This window comes from Manihot esculenta, chromosome 10 (genome assembly GCF_001659605.2).
Source record: "Manihot esculenta cultivar AM560-2 chromosome 10, M.esculenta_v8, whole genome shotgun sequence".
In the NCBI taxonomy this organism is placed as follows: Eukaryota; Viridiplantae; Streptophyta; class Magnoliopsida; order Malpighiales; family Euphorbiaceae; genus Manihot; species Manihot esculenta.
This window is the reverse complement of record NC_035170.2, coordinates 23,670,556-23,693,716: the sequence shown is the minus strand read 5'-3', so window position 1 is coordinate 23,693,716 and position 23,161 is coordinate 23,670,556. Positions and strand designations below refer to the sequence as shown.

The 23,161-nt window shown below is 38.9% G+C and overlaps 1 protein-coding gene and 2 pseudogenes across 1 annotated transcript; 2 read left to right on the top strand and 1 right to left on the bottom strand.

The window, feature by feature from the left end:
- Positions 1-1,484: 1,484 nt before the first annotated feature.
- LOC110624251 lies at positions 1,485-4,186 on the top strand (annotated as a pseudogene).
- Positions 3,962-9,009, top strand: LOC110624250 (annotated as a pseudogene).
- Positions 9,010-9,515: 506 nt separating this feature from the next.
- LOC122724826 (zinc finger BED domain-containing protein RICESLEEPER 2-like) lies at positions 9,516-11,588 on the bottom strand. Its single transcript, XM_043960699.1, has one exon. The coding sequence runs from the start codon at positions 11,586-11,588 to the stop codon at positions 9,516-9,518; it is 2,073 nt and encodes a 690-aa protein (XP_043816634.1).
- Between the last annotated feature and the right edge of the window lie 11,573 nt (positions 11,589-23,161).

Sequence of the window (23,161 nt, the reverse complement as noted above, 5' to 3'; positions counted from 1 at the left end):
ATTCTTGCTGTTCCTCTTAAAATGCCTCTTATTAAGAACTAACTGAAACAATATTGTGCAAAACAAACGCCCTTTCTTTAAACCTATATTTTGTTTCCTTATTTCTGTATTACCTGACCTTTGGCGTATTGATTTTCTTATGTAAGGTAAGAGTGGCTGATTCACTTGGGCCCAGGCATTCACTCCACCAAGCTCACCTGAAAATGAACTAACAAAAAGCAAGCAGTCAGATGAAATTCATGTTTTGCTGTCGCAGGGGAAAGCTAATGGTTCAGTGCATGATAACGTGCTGCAAAAATCAGAGGATCTGCAGGGCAAGGGTCTTTTGTAGTGTGAACTAGGCACAGAAAATAGCATTATGGTTAATACTGAAGATGATGAAAATATGATGGATCCATCAGCTCTTGCATGATAACTGCTGAGGAACTGAAGTCCATGCATTCTTCTTCCTAAGAGTATTTGCTCCTGCAACTTCAATGAATTTAAGATAAGCTTTTAGAAAGCGACCAATTTTGTTGATGGGACTAACATTAGGGACAAAACATTGAGAAAAGTTAGCTGGATTTGTTGTTTTAGCAGAAATCTTATGCTCCATAAAAGTTTCCCATTATTTTGAAACTACACTTTGTATATTTTTTATACTGAGAAATTGATTAGCAATGAAAGAAGTACTTTAAATTTCCCAAATCTAATGCTCCATGCTCTCATGTTATAGGAATTAAGTTATTCTACGACTGAAGATTCAAGAGGTAATATGCACTCACTTTTAACATTATAGGAATTAAATTATTCATACTTTGATAGTTTTTCCTTTTTGTCGAACATAATTGGATAGTTGAAGTGTAAATAGAATGAAAATAAAGTTGAAAGAGTAAAAGGATTTGCTGTAAATAGGTGAGGAAGCAGATAATGTATTCAGCCTAAAAAACAGTTATAAACTCGGATTCTTTTATGTATCCAACAAGAAAATGAAATACTTTTTTCAAGAATTGCATTTCATTTTTATCCATGTATTGAACCATGAACTAAGATATTGACAAAGAAACACTCATGAAATTGACTTGCCTTCCATTATCATCATCCAATAACTCCAAGTTAACAGTTTATTAAATCCAAAGGGATGTGATTGGGAAAGTCAAATAACATTGTAATATACAACTTCTGCTGAAGTCCAACATAGAAGTTTATTTTTTGCTATCCTTATTCTTCTTGATCTTGACAACACATTTAACCTTACTTTGTATTCATCTGTTAGACTTCCAAGTTTTACAAGCTATGTTTGACCACTTTACCAATTTAATTAGTCCTACTTTTTGAGAGTTAGACAATCTTTTGACCAGCTGAACCTATAAAAGGCACTGATATTAGCTTCAAGTACACCATAGCCAGAAAGTTCAAATCTCAAGCACTCACCACCACTACAACACAGAAAAAAAGGATCCTTTATTTTACACTTAAAAATTGGTTTTGCTTAGTCCTTGACAATGGAATGTCAATATCTAATTGGAGGAATTGTAGCTTCAGTTTTGGGGTTTTTACTGTTATATAGATCAAAAGGAATGAAGAAAACTAAAGAATCAAGGGAAAATATGAGAGATGATGTTGTGAAGAGTTCAGAACAAGTGGTATGCCAGTCAGAGAATGCCATGAGTACTGATGCTATTATAGTTGGAGGAGGTGTTGCTTGACACTCTTTCCAAGGTGAATCTATTCTTCTCTGTCAACTTTAGATGGCAATATACAAGAGACTAAAAGTCACAAAACTAGCTACCTACCAGTCAGTCACTGATATTGGAACCAAGTTTACAGGAAAAGAGAAAGAAAGAAAGCTCTATAAACTCTTTTCCTTTCTACAATTGCAGGATGGAAGGAGAGTGCATGTGATTGAAAGAGACCTGACTCTGCCTGACAGAATTATTGGAGAACTCCTGCAACCTGGGGGTTACCTAAAATTAATTGAGTTGGGCCTTGAAGGTGAGTAAGAAAATAAGTACGAATTCCATCAATCATTTCATTGAGTGTTGAATTTTTGCTCTAATTAATTACATGCATGTTTGGTTGCAGATTTTGTAGAAGAAATTGATGCTCAGCGTGTTTTTTGATATGCTCTTTACAAAAATGGAAGAAGTACTAAACTATCATATCCCTTGCTAAGCCTTGATGAAGATGTGGCTGGTAGAAGTTTTCACAATGGACGCTTCATTCAAAAGATGCTTGAAAAAGCTGCTTCTTTACCTAAGCAATAATTTTCATTTCCCCCAAAATTAACTTTCACTTTCCTATACCTACCATGTTCAAACATACTGCACAACTAACAACATGATTTCAAGAACTCATATAAGTTCTCTTATTTCCACTATAGTGTAATACTAGAGGAAGGGACAGTAACATCCCTACTTGAAGTACATGGGATAATAAAGGCCTGCAATACAAAACAAAAGCTGGTCAAGAACTTAGTGCTTGTGCTCCACTTACAATAGTATGCGATGGTTGTTTTTCGAATTTGCGACCCTTTCTCTGCAATCCTAAGGTAAATATTATGTTTCAACTTAGAAACAAAAGACTTCATTGATATCCCTTCTTGTTAGAAATAAACTTTGGAAACATTGTGTTTATACAGGTGGATATCCCCTCTTGTTTTGTGGCATTAATTTTAGAGAATTGTGAGCTTCCATACCCAAATCATGGACATGTTATTCTGGCAAACCCTTCACCAATCTTATTCTATCGTATTAGTAGCTATGAAATTTGATGCTTGGTTGACATACTTGGCCAAAAACTACCTTCCATTTCAAATGGTGAAATGGCCAACTGTTTGAAGACTAGGGTAGCTCCCCAGGTATCATCCAAAGTCTCTCGCATTTTGGCATTTATACTTAGTAGTGCGAGCCAACTTCATAGAAATGATTAATAACATGATGCTTTGGATTTTTAACATGAAATTACAAGTATATTTCACAAATCATCCATCTTTGATGATCTTTAGACTGATCGAGAACTTGTATATATATGTTTCAGATTCCTCAAGAGCTACGTGATGCATTTTCTTTTGCAATTAACAAAGGAAATATAAGAACAATGCCTAATAGAAGCATGCCTGCTGATTCATATCCCACTCCAGGTGCTCTTCTGTTAGGGGATGCATTTAAATGAGACATCCCTTAACAGGAGGAGGAATGACAGTTGCACGATCAGATAAAGTTGTACTAAGAAATCTTCTAAGGCCTTTGTGTGATCTAATTAAACGATGCTCATTCACTTTGCAAGTATCTTGAATCTTTCTACACACTACGAAAGGCGAATAAATGATCTTTCACTTGATTGCATATGATTATTGAATTTACAATAAATTAGTATTCTTAGTTAACTCTATATGTTCACTTCCATTCAGCCTGTAGCATCTATCATAAATACATTGGCTGGAGCCTTATACAAGATATTTAGTCATCAACTGATCCTGCAAGAAATGAAATGCGTCGAGCATGTTTTGACTATTTGAGTCTAGGAGGTGTATTTTCGAATGGACCTATTGCTTTACTCTTTAGTCTAAATCCTCGTCCACGGAATTTGGTTCTCCATTTCTTTGCTGTGGCTATCTATGGTATTGGCCACTTAATAGATCCATTTCCTTCAATTCCACGCATGTGGATCGGAGCTAGAATGATCTCGGTGAGTATAGCTACCAATATTTTTCAATGATTTCTTAAATTTTACAATGATCTTTATTAATATTCACTTAAAGTTTGCATTTTTGTAATATTTTTATTCCTGTTATCAGGTTGCATCAGGAATCATATTTCCCATTATAAGGGTAGAAGGAGTTGGACAAATGTTCTTCCCTACAATGCTAAAACGTTGCAGATCCCAAGTTGTTTGAAAAGAAGAAATGCAAAGATTTAAAATCAGAGGAAGTTGTTGACAGTTCAACTTTTTTTTTCTAGAGAGGCTACTGATTTAGGAGATGAGCTTAGCAGCGTAAATTTTGATTTTGGTTTGCTAACAGATTATCTTTTGTTGGAAACAAAGGTTTCCACAGGTAATTATATCTGGGCTTTTTTATGAAATATTATAATTTATTTGTGCTTGTTCCTCTATTATTTCCAAAATTTAGAATATATAATTTCTAGTGAAAGAAAGCAAAAAAAACAGAGGTGAGGAAGAAAAGCAACTTCAAACAACTGCTGAAGATAATGCTTCTCTCTCTTATGTAGAATTCATTTTTACTGATTATCATTAAAGTTAAACAGGGTCTAATTTCATTTTTGCAGCAAAATTTCTAATTACATTTGATTTTTTTTTTCTTTTAAGATATATAAAGATAAAGTTCTTAAGTTGAGTTTCAAAATAATTTAAGAAAATTTATATACTATAAACATAATTATTATTATATTATATATTGTAATTATACACAATTCACATATTATTATCATCTTTTATTTATTTAGTGGCAAAGCCAGAATTTAACTTAAGATGACAAATTTCAATACTCTCCTCATTTTATAAATATAAATTTAATTTAATTTTTTTTTCTATTATAAATATATTTTATTTATTAATTTACTAATATCCTCATATTTAATGTCTATTAAAAAATAAAATTTAAATAATTATATAATTTAATTTTTTTAATTTTAATATATTAATGTAAGTGGATAATATATTATAAAAGATCAAACAACATTTATTACTTATAAGTATATTAACTACATAAAATATGCTTATTTACCTTTTTTTAATAATATCACCAATACTTATCACATTTAATTAGCCAAGATGAATATATTCTTACCTCTCTACTTTAGATAGCAATAAATGAAAGAATAAAGGTCACAAAACTAGCTACCCATGAGATAGTCATTGACTGGAAGAAGTTTTCACAAGATGGATATGCTCTTTACAAGAATGGAAGAAGTACTAAACTATCATATCCCTTGCAAAGCTTTGATCAAGATGTGGCTAGAAGAAGTTTTCACAATGGGTGCTTCATCCAAAAGATGCGTGAAAAAGCTGCTTTTTTACTTAAGTAATAATCTTCATTTCCCCCCAAATTACTATTCACTTTTCTATACTTCCTATGTTCAAAGTTACTCAATTTGTACTGTATAATGAAGATCTCATATATATTTCCCTATTTCAATTGTAGTGTAAGATTAGAGGAAGGGATAATAGTATGCTATGGTTATTTTTTTCAAATTTGTGACGCTCTCTCTACAATGCCAAGGTAAAGAATATGTTGAACTTGGAAACGAAAACATCTTTCTAAACTTCATTGAAATATGCCTATATGTGTAGGTGTTTTGCCATTTCATGAGCTAAAAGTAAACTTCGAAAATATTGTGTTTATATAGGTGGATATCCCCTCTTGTTTTGTGGCCTTGATCTTAGAGAATTGTAAGCTTCCATACCCAAATCATGGACATGTTATTCTGGCAGAGCCTTCACCAATCTTGTTCTATCGTATTAGTAGTTCTGAAATTCGATGCTTGGTTGACATACCTGGCCAAAAACTACTTTCCATTTCAAATGGTTAAATGGCCAACTATTTGAAGACTATGGTGGCTCTCTAGGTACTCAAATTCTCTTGCATTTTGGCATTTATACATAGTAGTTAGTAGTGCTAGCCAATTAATAATATGATGCTTTGGACTTTTAACATGAAATTATAAATATATTTCATAAATCGTCCATCTTTGATGATATTTAGACTGATCAATAACTTGAGAAGAATTTTGAGAGAAATTTTTAATTCTATTCCAATTGAATTGATCTTTACAAGATTGAGTATTTATACACAACGAATCAACCTAAATTAGAAATATCCCTATAATCAAGCCTAATTAAGACTATTGATCTTCTCTCTCATTGTTTTCCCCCCTGAAAAGGCGATGGAATAGTACTGAAGTAAGGTTCAGTCTCTCTAAACGTAGTATCCATACTGACAGTATTTTTGAGATAGAGGGCGGTAACACTTGTAACCCTTCTGTGTGGAAGAGTACCCAACAAACACATATTTAAGAGCCCTTGGATCGAACTTCCCACCTGTCCTAGTATGAACAAAACACATACATCCAAACATCTTTGGTGAAATAGTAAAAGCATTCTTCCCTTGTAGCACCTCTAAAGGGCTTTTAAAGGCAAAATTTTTGAGAGACATTCTATTAATGAGATAAACAGCGCTAAAATTGCATCTCTCCAATAGGTTTTTAGAAGGTTCATGGTGAAAGGGAGAGATTGGGCTACTTCCAATAGGTGCCTATTTTTTCTTTCAGCAACACCATTTTCGGCACTAGTATAAGGACAACTAGTTTGATGCAGTATTCCATTAGACTCCAAATAAGCAAAAACATATCCATCTATGTACTCTGTACCATTATCAGTTTTGAAAACTTTTATCCTCATATTAAATTAAGTACAAACCATCCTGTAAAAAGATTAAAAACAAGAAAACACATCACTCTTTGCCTTTATCAAATAAATCTAAATCATATGAGTGCAACAATCAATAAAAGTAACAAATCAACGATTACTAGATAGTGAGATCGTTTGAGTAGATTCCCAAACGTCAGAATGGATTATCACAAAAGGTATCATACTCCTATTGTATTGGAGGGATAAGAGATTCTTATATGCTTAGCATACTCACAAACATCACAAACTAAAGAACTACATTGAGCCTTGGAAAATAAATCAGAATAAAGTTTTTTTAAAACAAAGAAGAATGGATGTCTTAACCGTCGATGCTACTAAATGATTTTCTATTTGACATCCTGATTTCTTCCAAAAAGAGTCCGAGGTGAATTCAAACTCAAATTCTCTTCTAATATATATAAGTCATCATGCAGTCTACCATTTCTCTTTCCCGTTTGAAGGCCTTGAATAACACAATGATCAGGAAAAAACTCAATTTCACAGTTAAGAGCTTTGGTAAGAGCACTGATAGATAAAATATTAACAGAAAAATGAGCAATATGGAGAACAGAGGATAGGTTAATACTGGAAGTACAATTGACCCGGTTCCAGAGACATAAATAAAAGAGCCATCAACTATTCTAACTATATCCTTTTGTAGATACAGAAAGTAATTACGGAAGGTAATTAACGAAACTTTTAGAGGAACATGTCATGTGTCTATTTGCACCATAATCAATAATCTATTAAGCAGTGTAAAAAACACGTACATCACCTCCATTAGTGTCCTTTTTATATGACATTTTAAAGGTAAAAAAAGGCCAACAACACAAAGAGACAGAAATGACCAAGTTATTGTTAAAATACCTTAAAAAATTCAAAGGAGAATTCGATCACAGAATAGGGCCAGTCAGAGGCGGGACATGCTAGAAGAGGGCCGGAAAGGAGCACCGATGGAAAAGGACGCTAGAGGAAAGCTCACGCACCAGCGCGTGGAAGGAGATGCAGAAGTTGTGGCAGCGCGTGAGCCTCACGCGCATGACTTTTTGGCGTCGGAGCTGGGCGGTCTGGCCAGCAACGGTCTGGCGATCCTCTTGGTGTCGGGGGTGAGATGTGAAAAGGTTCTTAGATAGAGTAGTACAAAAAAGGTAGATCTAGGGTTTTGAATCCCTAAAATCAGGAAAAAAGTTTTGATACCATGAAAAATTTTAGGAGCAATTTTTTATTCTATTCTAATTGAATTGATCTTTACGAGATTTGAGCATTTATACACAAAGAATTAGCCTAAATTAGGAATATTTACAATAAGAATAAAATCCTTATAATCAAGCCCTATAATCAAGCCTAATTAGGATTTTAAAAATCTAAATCCTTCTAATTAGGAACTTTTTATGTTGGTCAATAATATATATATATATATATGTTTCAGATTCCTCAAGAGCTACGTGATACATTTGTTTTTGCAATTAACTAAAGAAATATAAGAACAATGCCCAATAGAAGCATGTCTACAGCTCCATATCCCACTCTAGGTGGTCTTCTGTTAGGGAATGCATTTAACATGAGACATCCTTTAATAGGAGGAGGAATGACTATTACACTATCTGATATAGTCGTACTAAGGAATCTTCTAAGGCCTTTGCATGATCTAAGTGGTGCACATTCGCTTTTCAATTATTTTGAATCTTTCTACACACTTCATAAGGCAAGTAAATGATCTTTCACTTGATTACATGTGAGCACTGAATTTACAATAAAATATTATTCTTAGCCACCTCTATATGTTCATTTCCATTCAGACTATGGCATCTACAATAAACACATTGGCTAGGGCCTTATACAAAGTATTTAGTGCATCAACTGATTCTGCAAAGAATGAAATGCGTTAAGCATGTTTTGACTATTTGAGCCTTGGAGGTGTATTTTCGAGTGGACCTTTTGCTTTAGTCTCTGGTCTAAATCCTCGTCCTTGAATTTAGTTCTCCATTTCTTTGTTGTGGCTATCTATGGCATCAACCGCTTAATAGTTCCATTTCCTTCAATTCCACGCATATGGATTGGGGCTAGAATGATACGGGTGGATATAATTAACAATATAATTTCTTAAATTTTACAATGATCTTTATTAATATTTGCTTAAAGTTTGGATTTTCAGGTCGCATCAGGAATCATATTTCCCATTATAAAAGTAGGAGTACGACAAATGTTCTTACCTACAACTAGCCCTGTGCAATCGGTCGGTTCGGTTCCGAACCGAACCGAACCGATAAAACCGAAAACCGATATGCTGAAATTTTAAAAACCGAAAAAACCGATTCTGAAGGTATAACCGAACCGAATCGAACCGATAAAAATCGGTTCGGTTCGGTTCGGTTCGGTTCAAACCGAAATTTTTTTTTTTAATTTTTTATTTTTAATTTCAAAAAAAATAATTTAATAAACATTCTAAACATTTTCAGATGAGAAAATTGATATATCAGAAAAAAGAAAGAAAGAAAAATTGCAGTAATTCGTAATTGATTGAAGCAGAAAAAAGAAATCCCAAATGGGAACCTCAGCTCTTCTCGTATACATATGGAAGAAGCAGTCAGCTTCAGATGAGCACATGCACATAAATACTGTCTGAATATACAATAATAAAACTTAAAAAGTCCATATACATTCAAATACATCCATATAAAATTTAGAAGTACATATAAAATCAAAATTCCACATAATAAATTCGCCAAAACATATTAAATTCACAACAGTAAATTCACAGCAAAATATCATTTCACAAACAACTTTTAACAATATATTAAATCCACACCAGCCTTCAACAGCATATCTGAATCTAATCCCACAAAATATTGAGTTGAAGCATATTTAAAAGACTGAAATCTGCACATAAAAATATTTAAAAATCACCTTAATTCCTTATCATCAAATAAATTTAAATTTTCAATAGTTAATCTTACATCTATGAGGTAGGAGTAGAGCATGATCCACCTAAACCATAGGTGATTCCAACAGACGGTAATTCTGCAAATAATAATAAACTAAAAAAATTAATATATATATATATATAAATATTGAAATTAACACAAATATGAAATGTATATAACATATTACATACCTTCTTCAAGCTTTTCAAGTTCCTCTAGATCTTCCTCAACATTTACTTGAACATTTGATGGACGAATCCAATCTTGCACACATATCAAGCCCTCAACAATTTTAGGAGTCAGGGAACTCCTGAAGGAATCTAGCACTCTTCCACCAGTACTGAAGGCACTCTCTGAGGCAACTGTAGAAACTGGAATTGCTAATATATCTCTAGCCATTTTTCCTAAAATAGGAAACCTTTCAGAATTTATTTTCCACCATTTCATGACATCAAAATCCTCCTTTTCCTCTTGAATTGCCTCACTTAGATACACTTCTAACTCTGTTCTTGAATCAAATCCACCAGATTCCTCCAACTTCTGCTTCTTGTAGTGATGCTTCAAAAAGAATTTAGGCTTAGGGTTTATTGAACCGATAGTAGTGCAACTCCCACTTAATTGTTGTGAACTATTATCATTCAATTGCTCAACATCAGATTGATACATTTTTTTGTATTCATTAAACAAATCAAACAAACAACTCTTGACATTGTTGAATAGCTCTACTCCTTTCTCTTGGCCATACATTTGGGAAAAAGAATACTCCATAAACTCAAATTTGTCACGAGGGTCAAGAACAACAGCAAAATAGATAATTTTATTCATTTTATCCACATCTCCCCAATACTTGTCAAATTTAACCCTCATTCTTTCCCCCATAGATTTCATATAAAGATCATTGCTATTAATCCATTGGTTTAAAATGAAGGCTAAGTCACTGATCTCACTGAAAAATAGGTTTGATGTGACATACCTGGAGCCCGAGATACGCAAAGTGAGCTCATAAAAATGAGCCAACATATCTGCCATCTTTCTAACTTGTGTCCAATCATAATAGTCAGGTATACCATTCTCTCCCATATCAATCTTAAACATTGGATCTTGTGACTCGTACCTCTCAAATGCCCTTTCATATTTTTGAGCTGTATTCAACATCATGTACGTTGAATTCCATCTAGTTGGCACATCTAAACATAATGAAGATTTACTTTCAATTTTTTCATGAAGCACACACTCCTTAAATCTCTTCAACCTAGCTGGAGAACTCCTTATATATCTTACTGCATCTCGTACTTTCATCACTGAATCATTCACATCTTTTAAGCCATCCTGGACAACTAAATTGATGATATGTGCCATACATCTCATATGCAAGTAAGTAGAGTTAGCAACACTAACACCCCAATTAGCAAGCTTCTTTTTCAAATAAGATATGGCCACATCATTAGAACTAGCATTATCAACTGTAATAGTGAACACTTTATCTAACCCCCACTCTAGCAAGCAAGTCTCAATTGCTCTGCCTACTGCTTCACCTTTATGACTTGAAATGGGACAAAAATTAATGATTCTCTTATGCAACTTCCAATCATTGTCAATAAAGTGAGCGGTTATGCACATGTAATTAATGCGCTGCAATGATGTCCATGTATCTGTAGTAAGACTCACCCTTTGACAATTTTTCTTAAAAAAAGACCTCAATTTTGATCTCTCCTCAATAAACAAATCATAACAATCACGTGAAATTGTCCAACGAGAGGGAATCCTAAACCTTGGACAAATTGCTCTCATGAAGCTTCTAAAACCTTCTCCTTCCACAAATCTAAAAGGCAATTCATCAATAATTATCATATGGACAAGGGCCTTCCTAATTGCATTTTCATCATACTTCCAAGTAGTAAGAGTGCCTAAATCATTCACATTATTGTCACTTGCAGTATTTTGCAATGATAATTGTGCTTGTCTAGTCTCAATAGAATGTGGGTGTTTTTTGCATGAATTAAGGTGATTCCTAAGTGCAGTAGTTCCGTTTTTCTTTGGATCACAACAAAATTCCTTTTTGCAATAATTACACTTACCTTTTAATTCACCTTCACTATTGACGAATCTTGTGAAGTGATCCCAAACTACAGACCTTGGCTTTACTGGTTTTCTCTTTGCTCTTGATGATGTGGTTAATTCTGTTGAAGCGTCAGTACTAGTTTGATTCGAATCACTAGTACTATTTGGAAGTATCTGATCATTTCGTGACTCCATGATTCACCTAAAAAGTAACAACATAAAAAAAAAAGGAATTGGAAATAATATTAACAACAATATTCAATTGGACATAAGCTTAGTTAATAACAATATAAAAAAAGGAATTGGAAATAATATTAACAACAATATTCAATTGGACATAAGCCTAATCAGTTGTCTGTTGTTAAAATATTAAAATTTTTAAATCATAATAAACTCTAATTATCTTAAATATTCAGTAAATTATTTCATCACTAAACTTCCAACCTACTCCTAACCAAAATCAGGCCAAGAGCCACAAGATGAAATTCCACAACAGACTATATTAATCCCAATGAATAAACCATGTTAAGTTTTTTATCTCTACTCTCAGCTGTCTCTCACTTCTTGGCAGTCCTTGTGTTCATAAACTAGGAAGTCAAGAGCAATATATTTCAGGGGCTCCCCCCACACAGATCCTATATCTAGAAACAAGTCACAAGCGAATATGCAAATCATGTTGTAATGCCTCATCAATAAAACCTTTTTTGCCCGTTGACTCAATTAAAATTTAATGATCAAACTTAGTGCAAAGTTTAATGGCCATTAATATAATTTACTCCGTAACAAAACTAAAAACTAAGATTGAATTCCAAATACTGTGGAGCATTCAATTGCTCCAGTTATGTCCTGCATTCAATTACATTTTGCTGTTTCCAAAAAAGAATTATACTCACAAATCAGTTAAACATACATAAACTTTACATTGAGCTGAAGTTTTGGCTGTATAATAGTTATGCACACTTGATTGTTAATCCCAAATTCATTTAGGACTTTTAACAAATAGTCAAATATCTTCTGAAATGTCTCTAAAGCCTACACAATAAACTTGCACTGAAATGGTAATTACTAATAAGATGCATATACATTTTAAAAATGGTGAAGAGAAAAACAGAAACTATCAGTAACCTCTGCAATTTAATTGGAAGGAAAAATCTCTCATGCTCATATCTATTGGCTCATTAAAAATTCACAATACAAAGAAAGAAAGGGAACAAATAAAAAGGCAAACAAAACCAAAATCTCTCTGCATCCCAAACCTATTTACCACTATCTGCACACTACCTGAACCCATCCAACCATGAACCTTTTTTATTGTTTAATGAAATTTTAATCATATGAAACATTAGGTAGAATAAGCTGAAAAGCGGTAGTACCTCTGCTCTCAAGAGATCAGTCCACGGTCGGCGGCGAAACTCACCAAATCGACGGGAAAGAGGTTGATGGTCGACGGTCGACGGTCGGCGGTCGGAGGTCGACGAGAAAGAGAAAGAGAGGCCAGGGGGAGGAATCGGGATTCGAGAATCGAGAGAGAGAATAGGGGTTCGGGGGGGAATAGGGTTCGAGAGAAGAGAGGAGACTGCAGAATGTGGAGAACGGGAACGGGATGAATGAAGGGGTTCGATGGATGGGGTTGGGCTGCTGAAGCCGCTTCGATAGGCCAAGCCAGGGGGGAGGGCTCGGGCTCAGGCATGGGCTTGGGCCTTGCCAAATCGGTTTTTCGGTTTGATCGGTTATTTAACATATTTAAACCGAACCGAACCGAAAACCGAAAAATTTTAAAAATACTAACCGAACCAAACCGATCATACCGATTAACCGAACCGAAAAACCGAAATTAATCGGTTCGGTTCGGTTTTTCGGTTTAAACCGAAAAACGCTCTCCCCTACCTACAACACTAAAACATTGCAGACCTCAAGTTGTTTGAAAAGAAGAAATGCACATATTTAAAATAAGAGAAAGATGGTGGCAATTCAACTTTTTTTTTTTGTGAGATAAGCTACTGATTTAGGAGATGAGCTTAGCAGTGTAAAGTTTGTGTTTGGATTCCTAACAAATTATCTTTGGTTGGAAACAAAAGTTTCCACATGTAATTATATCCCATATTTTTTGAAATATTACAATTCATTTGTGCTTTCTCTTCTTCTGTTGTTTTCCAAATTTGGAATGTCACCATGTATTGTCTTGGTTTGAGTTTCGGTAAGCTCAACAGTAGAAAACAAAATCAGGAACTTGAAGTTGTCAACAAAATTCCAGTCAAAACGACTTATCGTTTGAAAGCATGAACTTTCGAGGCAAAATTTCATTTGTGCAGAGTCATCATATAGCAATCATACCATCAAAACGACTTGTCATTTGCAAATCAACGCCGGCTATTAGATATTCTAATGATGATGTGGCCGGCTATTAGATAAGTGATCCCGTGATTACAGACATAACGGGAGTTTGCTGAATTGTGCCTGCTAATGGTAAATTTATGTGAAGATTTGACCTCTTTAAGGGAGGGTGAGCCTTAATGAACAGCCGAGTGTAATAGTATCCAGGTCTTCCTTTCCTCTGCTGGGACTGGGTACCACCTTATCAGATACTTGCCACGTGACTCTTATTCTATGGTGAAAGCTCATAGCTCACTTTGAGCGACTCTTGTGTAGCACAAAAGGTCCCCTCATTAGTATTTGATTTTTCAGATTCGAATGTGATATTTATTCTCACGATTTGGGGTACGTGGTCGATCGAGATTAGTCCTTACTGATCATGCTGTTTTGTCTATCTAACTCTTCAATGATGGCTGCTCTATTTTTTGAGTCGTATTTAAAGCCTGCCGTCAAAATCGTCTTATAAGAACCATTTTTCTTCTCCAAATATCACTTTTGCTTACAATAGTTATTTCTGCTTTTGGAAAGATTTGGTCACTCATTCTTTCTCATTTATACTCCCTTACTTTCACAGTAATTTTCATTTCTTTTTTCTCTTTTAGAACGAATACTTCATCTTCTTTTCTTACTCCTAGTGGAGGTTCTGCCTTAAGCTCTTCCTTTGATGGCCCCATCTGTACCCCAGTTCCTATTATTCTACTGAGGGCGGCTCCAGAAAATAAAGGTAGCCTAATTAGTGACATCCCGTCTATACTAACGAAGCAAGACGTAGATCGTCTTTATGACCAGTACCTAATTTTTCAAGAAACCTTCCATGTCTTTGTTCCATTCTTAAGCATCCGCGCGACCAACCAAATCCCTACGTAGGAACCCTCATTGTCTATGAAGAGTAGCTGAAAGCAAGTCTTCAGTTCCTCATAGACCCTTTTTTTATTGAGGTCCTCTGATTTCATAAGCTTGCGGTAGCCCAGTTGTATCCTAATGGCTGGAGAATCTTGGTGGCCTTTTGATTTGCTTGTTTCAATAATAACATCAAGCCGAGCGGGGTCCTCTTCTCCCAACTGTACTAGCTAAGTACTCGAAGAAATGATGAGTCTTGAATTTTTTTTTTTTAGCAGGTGGAGATGCTAGACGGTGTTTGATCGGATACCTTCTTCATTGAAGCGGTGGAAGAATAAGTTTTTTGTCCTCTGTCACTAGACTTTCGGGAGTTTTGGGCACCTCCGAATGATTGGAACCTATGGTGGAACTGAGGAAGAATGGGGTCCAACCGAGGAGGGATGAGGATAAGACTTTAGCCTTTCTCTTAACAATGGTTAGGTCCCCTCAGAAAGTGGATATTACTAAGGTGGTGAGTAACGCCGTTTTATCTTGGCAAAGTCATCTCCAGGCGAGCCAGTCTTGGGTCCTCACCCGCCCAACCTTCCCAGACTTAGAGAGAGCGCTTCCCTGGCTAGAGATTAGGGTATTTTTCTTTCTGTCTTCTTTTAGATTTCAAACTGCCTTACTTATTTACTTTTCAATTTATGCAGATATGGCCGAATCAAGAAACAGATTTGCTGAGGCGGTGCATGCTGCCCGAAAAGGCAAAGTTGTTGCTGGGGCAACTGATCCCCTTCCCAAGCGTGCTCTCCGAGCAGAAGAAGTAATCATGCTTCCTCCTCCTCCTCCTCCTCCCCAATCTACAGTAGAAGAGTTGGCTCACTCGCACCCTGAGTCTTCTATAATGGGTGCATCTATATCTGTCCCTATTTTTGAGCCTTTTACTATAGTCCCCACTCCTATTGAGCCTATTCCTACAAATGTGGAGGTTGATTCCTCATGGCCTCGTAGCCTCTAGCGCCTGGCGTTGGTGCTAACTCGGATGCCCTCACTCCTTAAGGATTCCAACTCGGCCATCCTTTTAACCAAGAATGCCCTGAGGCTCGGGGACCACCATCACCTGAATGAGCTCAAGACAGATGAGCTTTTTGACAATGTTATGCATTTTGTCTTGGAGAGTGCTCTCTGCAACTATGTGGCTAAAGAGTGTAACAAAGTCATGAGGCGGGAGTTTAGTGCTCAAGAAACAGACAAAGACTCCTGGCAGAAGAATGCTCGAGGTTAAAGACTCGAGTTGATAAGGTGGAAGGCACCATGAAGGAGACTCTGGAGTCTGGGGACAAGCTCCAGCTGAGCTAAATGAGGCCAATGCTTCCAAGCTGGTCCTTGAAAATCGGACAAAGACTGTCGAGGATTAAGTGGCCCTGCTGCATCGCCAAGTCCTAGAACTATAGGCTCAAGCTAAGGAGGCTTAGGCCACCTATACCAGGGTTGCTGAGCTTGAGGCAGAACTTCAAGAGACGGTGGCTCAGGGTGGAGAGATGTTTGTACAAGGTCAGGTCTCTGTCAAGAAGGAGCTTCTCAAGCGTTTTCTTGCAGAAGACTTCTCCTGAATTGACGATGTCTTTTTTGACGAGGAGGATGAGGATGGGCGAGATGACGAAGAAATAACTGAAAACAACCCTCCTGGTCTGGCTTCTATTGCCATAGTCAGTGATGAACCTATAATAGAAGCCCAGGCGGAGGTGACTGATGATGTCCCTCCTACTTTGTAATACTCATTTTATTTGAATAAAAATATTTTATTTTGACAATATTGTATTATCAGTATTTAGTCATAAATCTTGTCTAATCATTGTTAACAAGTCTTAAATAATTTTTTTAAAAGATTGCTGAGGGACTAACACTTGACCATCATGGTGGGTGATAAAAATAAATAACTTGAGAACTTCTGAATGGGGGGATAAACGCCTGGACATATAGCCTAATGGATGCCTGCCTTGGACCTAAGATGCCCTATCTTATGCTCTTGAGACTAGTACTTGATCGCAAACACCCATCTTATGGCTTGTGCCTTAAGTGCCTTAGAAATTGATATGAGATTAATACCCAGTAGTTATGCTCGCCTGGTGGCCTGGCCCAAATGTCTTTTAGTGGGACAAACGCCTAGTCTTTTGGCCTGGTGGAACTCACCTTGTGGCCTAGTCTAGTGGGACCAACGCCTGGTCTTCTAACTTGGTGGAACCCACCTTGTGTCCTTATTTAGTGGGATCTGTAACGACCCGAAAATCCGGACCGCTACCGGCGCTAGGATCCAGATCGGCGTAAGGCCGCCGGGACCCGTAGCAAGCCTGACATATAACCTGTAAACCTGTAAATCCCATACATGATCAAACAATCATACATAAAAATTAAAACTTTCCTTTTCATCATACACCATACTCAACCTGTGCATACACTAATCATAGCATAACTTAAACATTAATCCCTCAGTCGGATCTCATCATTGCCCCAATGGGCGATACATCATAAGTTGAGTTGGTAAAATATAAACATCAATAGACATTAAGATCATGTATCAACAAGGGATTACAATACTTATAGGGTCAAGCACAACTATAACCTCAATATACCTCATTACATAACATACTATAATCTCTTACATTACATCATAGTACAATTATCATGTCCACAATCTAACTTATTACATAAACATACTTCAAAACTCTGGCTAACCTCCTGGTCTACCCTGTACCTGCACATCTGGGTTTAGGGGAGAGGGGTGAGCTACAAAGCCCAGTGAGCAGAATAGTAAAACATTTAAAACATATGATAACATGAAATGCATCACATCACAGCTAATCACATCAAGGATGAACTTGTCACCAATAGTCCTCTACACATTCCAATAGTGCCAGGGGCGTAGAATGGGCCTCACTGGTCTTTCTCTTACATACATAACATAACATAACATTCCATAGTGCCAGGGGCGTAGAATGGGCCTCACTGGTCTTTCTCTTACATAGTGCCAGGGGCGTAGAATGGGCCTCACTGGTCTTCCGTACCGTATCATCATCATATCATAACATAGGAGGACTAAAGGATCATTCAACATTCATCCGCATCATCAACATAATATGCAATGCAACATATTCGTGAATTCTAATGCAAGCACCCTATTATATCTCATGGCATTCATGATGCGTGAATCATGCTAAAACTGATTTATTTACTTAAAAGCATAAGAGTTATTCCACTCACCTCTGGGTAGCTCTGACCAGATACTGGGGCAGCAGACTCACTGCTGGGGTCCTCGGTTCCTCGGGTCCGAACCTACACAGGTGGACTCAAATGAGGGACCAAACACACTAGAACATAACTCTAAAAACATCCCCCAAAAACCCCCTAAAACGTCTCAAAACATCCATGCAAAACATGCAAAGAAAGGCTGGACAGGGCACTTTCGGCGGCAGGTTCGGCGGCCGAAAGTCCCAGACAGATCCGAAAGTCAGGCACTTTCGGCGGCACCTTCGGCGGCCGAAAGTCCCGGACAGATCCGAAAGTCCTCTTTCGGGGGCAAGCTTCGGCAGCCGAATGCTGCCTCCACAAGGGGGGTTTGGCGGCCGAAAGTTCCTTCGGCTGCCGAACCTGGTTTCTCCCAAATGGGCAGAAACTCGGCTCAAACGAGCCTCTTGCCTCCCCAAGCCTCAAATCATACATAAACTTGTTCTAAAACATGCATACATATCATACATTACACCTAGGGGTCTCAAACTAGCATATACCCCAACTACAACACTTCAACAACATACATTGTCCATAAATCACATAAAACCTAACATAGCTCAACTAACTTAAACATGCATTTCTACCCCATAAAACTTCATAAAACTTGTTAAAAACATATATTGAGCTTAAGATCGGCTCTTACCTCTTGAAGATCGAGAAAGAGACGACCAAAACTCGGAGATCCAAGCAAATGAGCTCCTGAGTTTCCAAAGCTCCAAACTTGTTTAAAATGTTCAAAACTTGCAATGTGAGATTAAAACTCAAGAAAAATGGAGGAGATTTGAAGAAAGAACACAAGATCTGGGGAGAGGGAGGTCGGAAGCTAGCTGTGGCCGAAAATGGGAGAAAGTTCCCCCATTTCGGCTAAGTGCCCCTTTTATAGGTGGCTGGCCAGGTCACGTTCGGGGGCCGAATGTGCCTCCGCATGCATGCCATGTTCGGCGGCCGAACTTGAGTTTCGGCGGCCGAACCTGGACTCCCCTCACTCATGCTTTCGGGGGTCTAACGTGCCTCCAAAACGCATGCATGTTCGGCGGCCGAACTTAACTTTCGGCGGCCGAACCTGGGTTTTCCTCCAAGGACTTTTCATACAAAACTCATGTAAAAACATACTTAAAATTATTAAAAACATGAAAACATATCATAAAAACATACTTTTACCCTTCTAGAGGTTTCCGACATCCGAGATTCCACCGGACGGTAGGAATTCCGATACCGGAGTCTAGCCGGGTATTACATTCTCCCCCCCTTAAGAACATTCGTCCCCGAATGTTCCTCAACTAGTACATGCATAGCAAAACAACATAACATACATACATAACACATAGCACACAAGGATACTAACCTCTAAAAGAGATGGGGATATTGCTGGAGCATGGACTCCCGTGTCTCCCAGGTGCATTCTTCTATATTGTGGTGGTTCCAAAGGACTTTCACCATCGGGATTTCCTTGTTTCTTAGCTTTCTGATCTGAGTGTCAAGAATCCGTACTGGCTGTTCTACATAGGTGAGATCCTCTTGGATCTCTACATTAGGCTCGCTAAGAACCTTGCCCGGATCTGACACAAACTTCCTCAACATGGAAACATGGAAAACCGGATGGATTCTTTGCATTGAAGCAGGTAAATCCAGCTTGTACGACACATTCCCGACCTTTTGCAATATTTCGAAGGGTCCGATGTATTGTGGAGCTAGCTTACCTTTCTTCCCAAACCGAACCACCCCTTTCATTGGAGACACCTTGAGCAATACTAGATCCCCCTCCTGAAACTCTACCTGTTTCCTGCGGATGTCTGCATAACTCTTCTGCCTGCTTGTAGCAGTCTTGATTCTCTCTCTGATAATGGGCACCACCCTGCTGGTGATCTCTACTAGCTCAGGCCCTGCCAAGGCCTTTTCTCCAACTTCCTCCCAGCAAACAGGTGACCTGCACTTCCTCCCATATAAAGCTTCATATGGAGCCATCCCGATGCTAGCATGATGGCTGTTATTGTAGGCGAACTCCACCAAGGGTAGATGTTGCCTCCAAGAACCGCCAAAGTCCAGCACACACATTCTGAGCATATCCTCGATAGTCTGGATGGTCCTTTCTGACTGTCCATCAGTCTGGGGGTGGAAGGCAGTACTGAAATCTAACCTGGTACCCATAGCACTTTGCAGACTCCGCCAAAACCTGGAGGTGAACTGGGGTCCTCTATCTGACACTATAGAAACAGGAACCCCATGCAGTCTGACTATCTCATCAACGTACACCTGCGCTAGTTTATCCACAGAGTAGCTGCTCCTAATAGGAATGAAGTGAGCAGATTTAGTGAGTCTGTCCACAATCACCCATATGGAGTCTAATCTGTTGGATGTTGCCGGTAACCCCACTACGAAGTCCATAGCTATATTCTCCCATTTCCACTCTGGAATAGGTAGCGGGTTAAGTATTCCAGCCGGCTTCTGATGTTCCAGCTTCACCCTCTGACATACTTCACAGGCGAACACAAACTGTGCCACTTCTTTCTTCATCGCTAGCCACCAATACACCTTCTTCAAATCTTGATACATCTTGGTGGCCCCGGGGTGAATGCTGTATCTTGCATTATGAGCCTCTCTCATAATGTCTCCTTTTAGCCCTATGTCATCTGGTACACACAGTCGACTCCCATAGTGGAGGATCCCCTTACTGTCAAATCTGAACTCACTATCCTTGCCTGACTGAACAGTCCTGGCAACCTTCACTAACTCTGGGTCCTCATGCTGTTTCTGAGCCACTTGCTCCAGAAACACGGGTGTCACTCTCATCTGGGCCACTAAAGCACCGGTACCAGACAACTCCAACTGTAGGCCTTCATCAATGAGCTTGTAAAACTCCTTCACCACTGGTCTCCTCCCTGCCGTGATGTGGGATAGACTGCCTAGTGACTTCCGGCTTAGGGCGTCTGCCACGACATTCGCCTTACCCGGATGGTACTGAATCTTGCAATCATAGTCACTCAGCAACTCTACCCATCTCCTCTGTCTCAAGTTCAAATCTCTTTGACTCAGGATGTACTGCAGGCTTTTATGATCTGTGAAGATCTCACATTTTACCCCATAGAGGTAGTGCCTCCACATCTTGAGTGCAAAGATGACTGCTGCCATCTCAAGGTCATGTGTGGGGTAATTCAACTCATGCTTCTTCAGCTGCCTAGAAGCATAAGCAATCACCCTCTCATTCTGCATTAACACACAACCCAGTCCCACACGGGATGCATCACAAAAGACTGTAAAGTCCTCATCACTAGATGGCAGAGCTAAAACTGGTGCTGAAGTCAACCTCTTCTTAAGCTCTTCGAAACTCTCTTCGCACTGGTCGGTCCACAGAAACTTCTGATTCTTCCTGGTCGGTCTGGTCAGAGGAGCTGCTATTTTCGAGAAGTCCTGAACGAACCTCCTGTAGTAACCTGCCAAACCCAAGAAACTCCTGATCTCCGTCACTGAAGTGGGTCTAGGCCAGTTAGCCACAGTTTCTGTCTTCTTGGGGTCCACTTCTATCCCATTCTCTGACACTACATGCCCCAAGAACGAAATGCTCCTCAGCCAGAACTCACATTTAGAGAACTTGGCATACAAGCCATGTTCCCTCAAGGTCTGCAAGACCAACCGCAGATGATGGGCATGCTCCTCTGCATTCCTGGAATACACTAAGATATCGTCGATGAAGACAATAACGAAGTGATCCAGGTACTGGCTAAACACTCTGTTCATGAGATCCATGAATGCTGCAGGGGCGTTTGTTAACCCGAACGGCATTACAAGGAACTCAAAATGCCCATATCTGGTCCTGAAAGCCGTCTTTGGCACATCCTCATCTTTGATCCTCAGCTGATGGTACCCCGATCTCAGATCTATTTTGGAGAAACAACCTGCTCCTGCTAGCTGGTCAAATAGATCGTCGATCCTCGGCAATGGGTACTTATTCTTGGTAGTGACTTTATTCAACTGCCTGTAGTCGATACAAAGTCTAAGGGATCCATCCTTCTTTCTTACAAACAAAACTGGAGCACCCCAAGGTGAGGTACTCGGTCGGATGAAGCCCTTTTCTACCAACTCTTGCAACTGTTCCTTCAACTCTTTCAATTCTGCTGGCGCCATCCTGTAGGGAGGGATAGAGATCGATCGGGTTCCAGGCATCAATTCTATCTCGAACTCTATCTCCCTAGCAGGTGGTAAACCTGGCAGCTCGTCTGGGAAGACGTCTAGAAACTCTCTAACCACTGGCACCGAGGCGGGTTCTCTAACCTGACTGTTAAGCTCTCTTACATGAGCCAAATACCCCTGACATCCCCTCCTAAGCAACCTACGAGCCTGAAGAGCTGATATCAGACCTCTAGGTGTACCCCTCTTGTCTCCTCTGAAAACAACCTCAGACCCATCCTGACCTCTGAACCTGACTACCTTGTCTCTGCAGTCCAAGGTAGCACCATGGGTAGATAGCCAGTCCATCCCTAGAATGACGTCAAAATCTGTCAAGTCTAGAACCACAAGGTCGGCGGACATGCATCTTCCCTCAACAAATACAGGACTACACTGGCAGACTGACTCTGCCACTGATGGATCACACTTGGGTCCACTGACCCAGAAAGGACACTCTAACTCAGAGATCATCAACCCTAACCTCTGGACGGCTCTCGGTGTAACAAAAGAATGAGATGCACCAGGGTCCATCAAGGCATACACATCTGAACAACCAATGACTAAGTTACCTGCCACCACGGTGTTAGATGCATCTGCCTCCTGTTGAGTCATCGTGAAGATCCGTGCTGGAGCTGATGGACCTTCACCCCTGAAACCTGCTGAAGAAGAGGCTGCCCCTCTCCCTCTGCCTCTGCCACTGGCCTGTGTCATGGCTGGAGCTGCTGGCTGCGCTACACTGCCTGAAGCTGTCTGCTGGGACTGTGCCATCGGGGCTGCTCTTGGACAATCTCGAGACATATGCCCCTCCTGACCACATCTGTAACAGGCCATCGTCCCAAACCGACATACTCCCCTGTGTGGCTTACCACACCTTGTACAAACTGCATTATCCGCACCAGAGCTTGAGCCACTCCCTAGTCCTAGATTGGACTTAACCTTGTTCCAAAACTTGTTCTTCTTCGACTTCTTGGTGGTACTGCTCCACCTCTTGCTGCCTGAAGCTGCTGCACTAAAAGAAGAAGAGCCTGGGGTCTTAGAACCAGAAGGCTGTGCCACTGACTGCTTAACTGTTCCCTGAACGATGGCACTGGCCTCCATTTTCCGGGCCATATCCACTATGG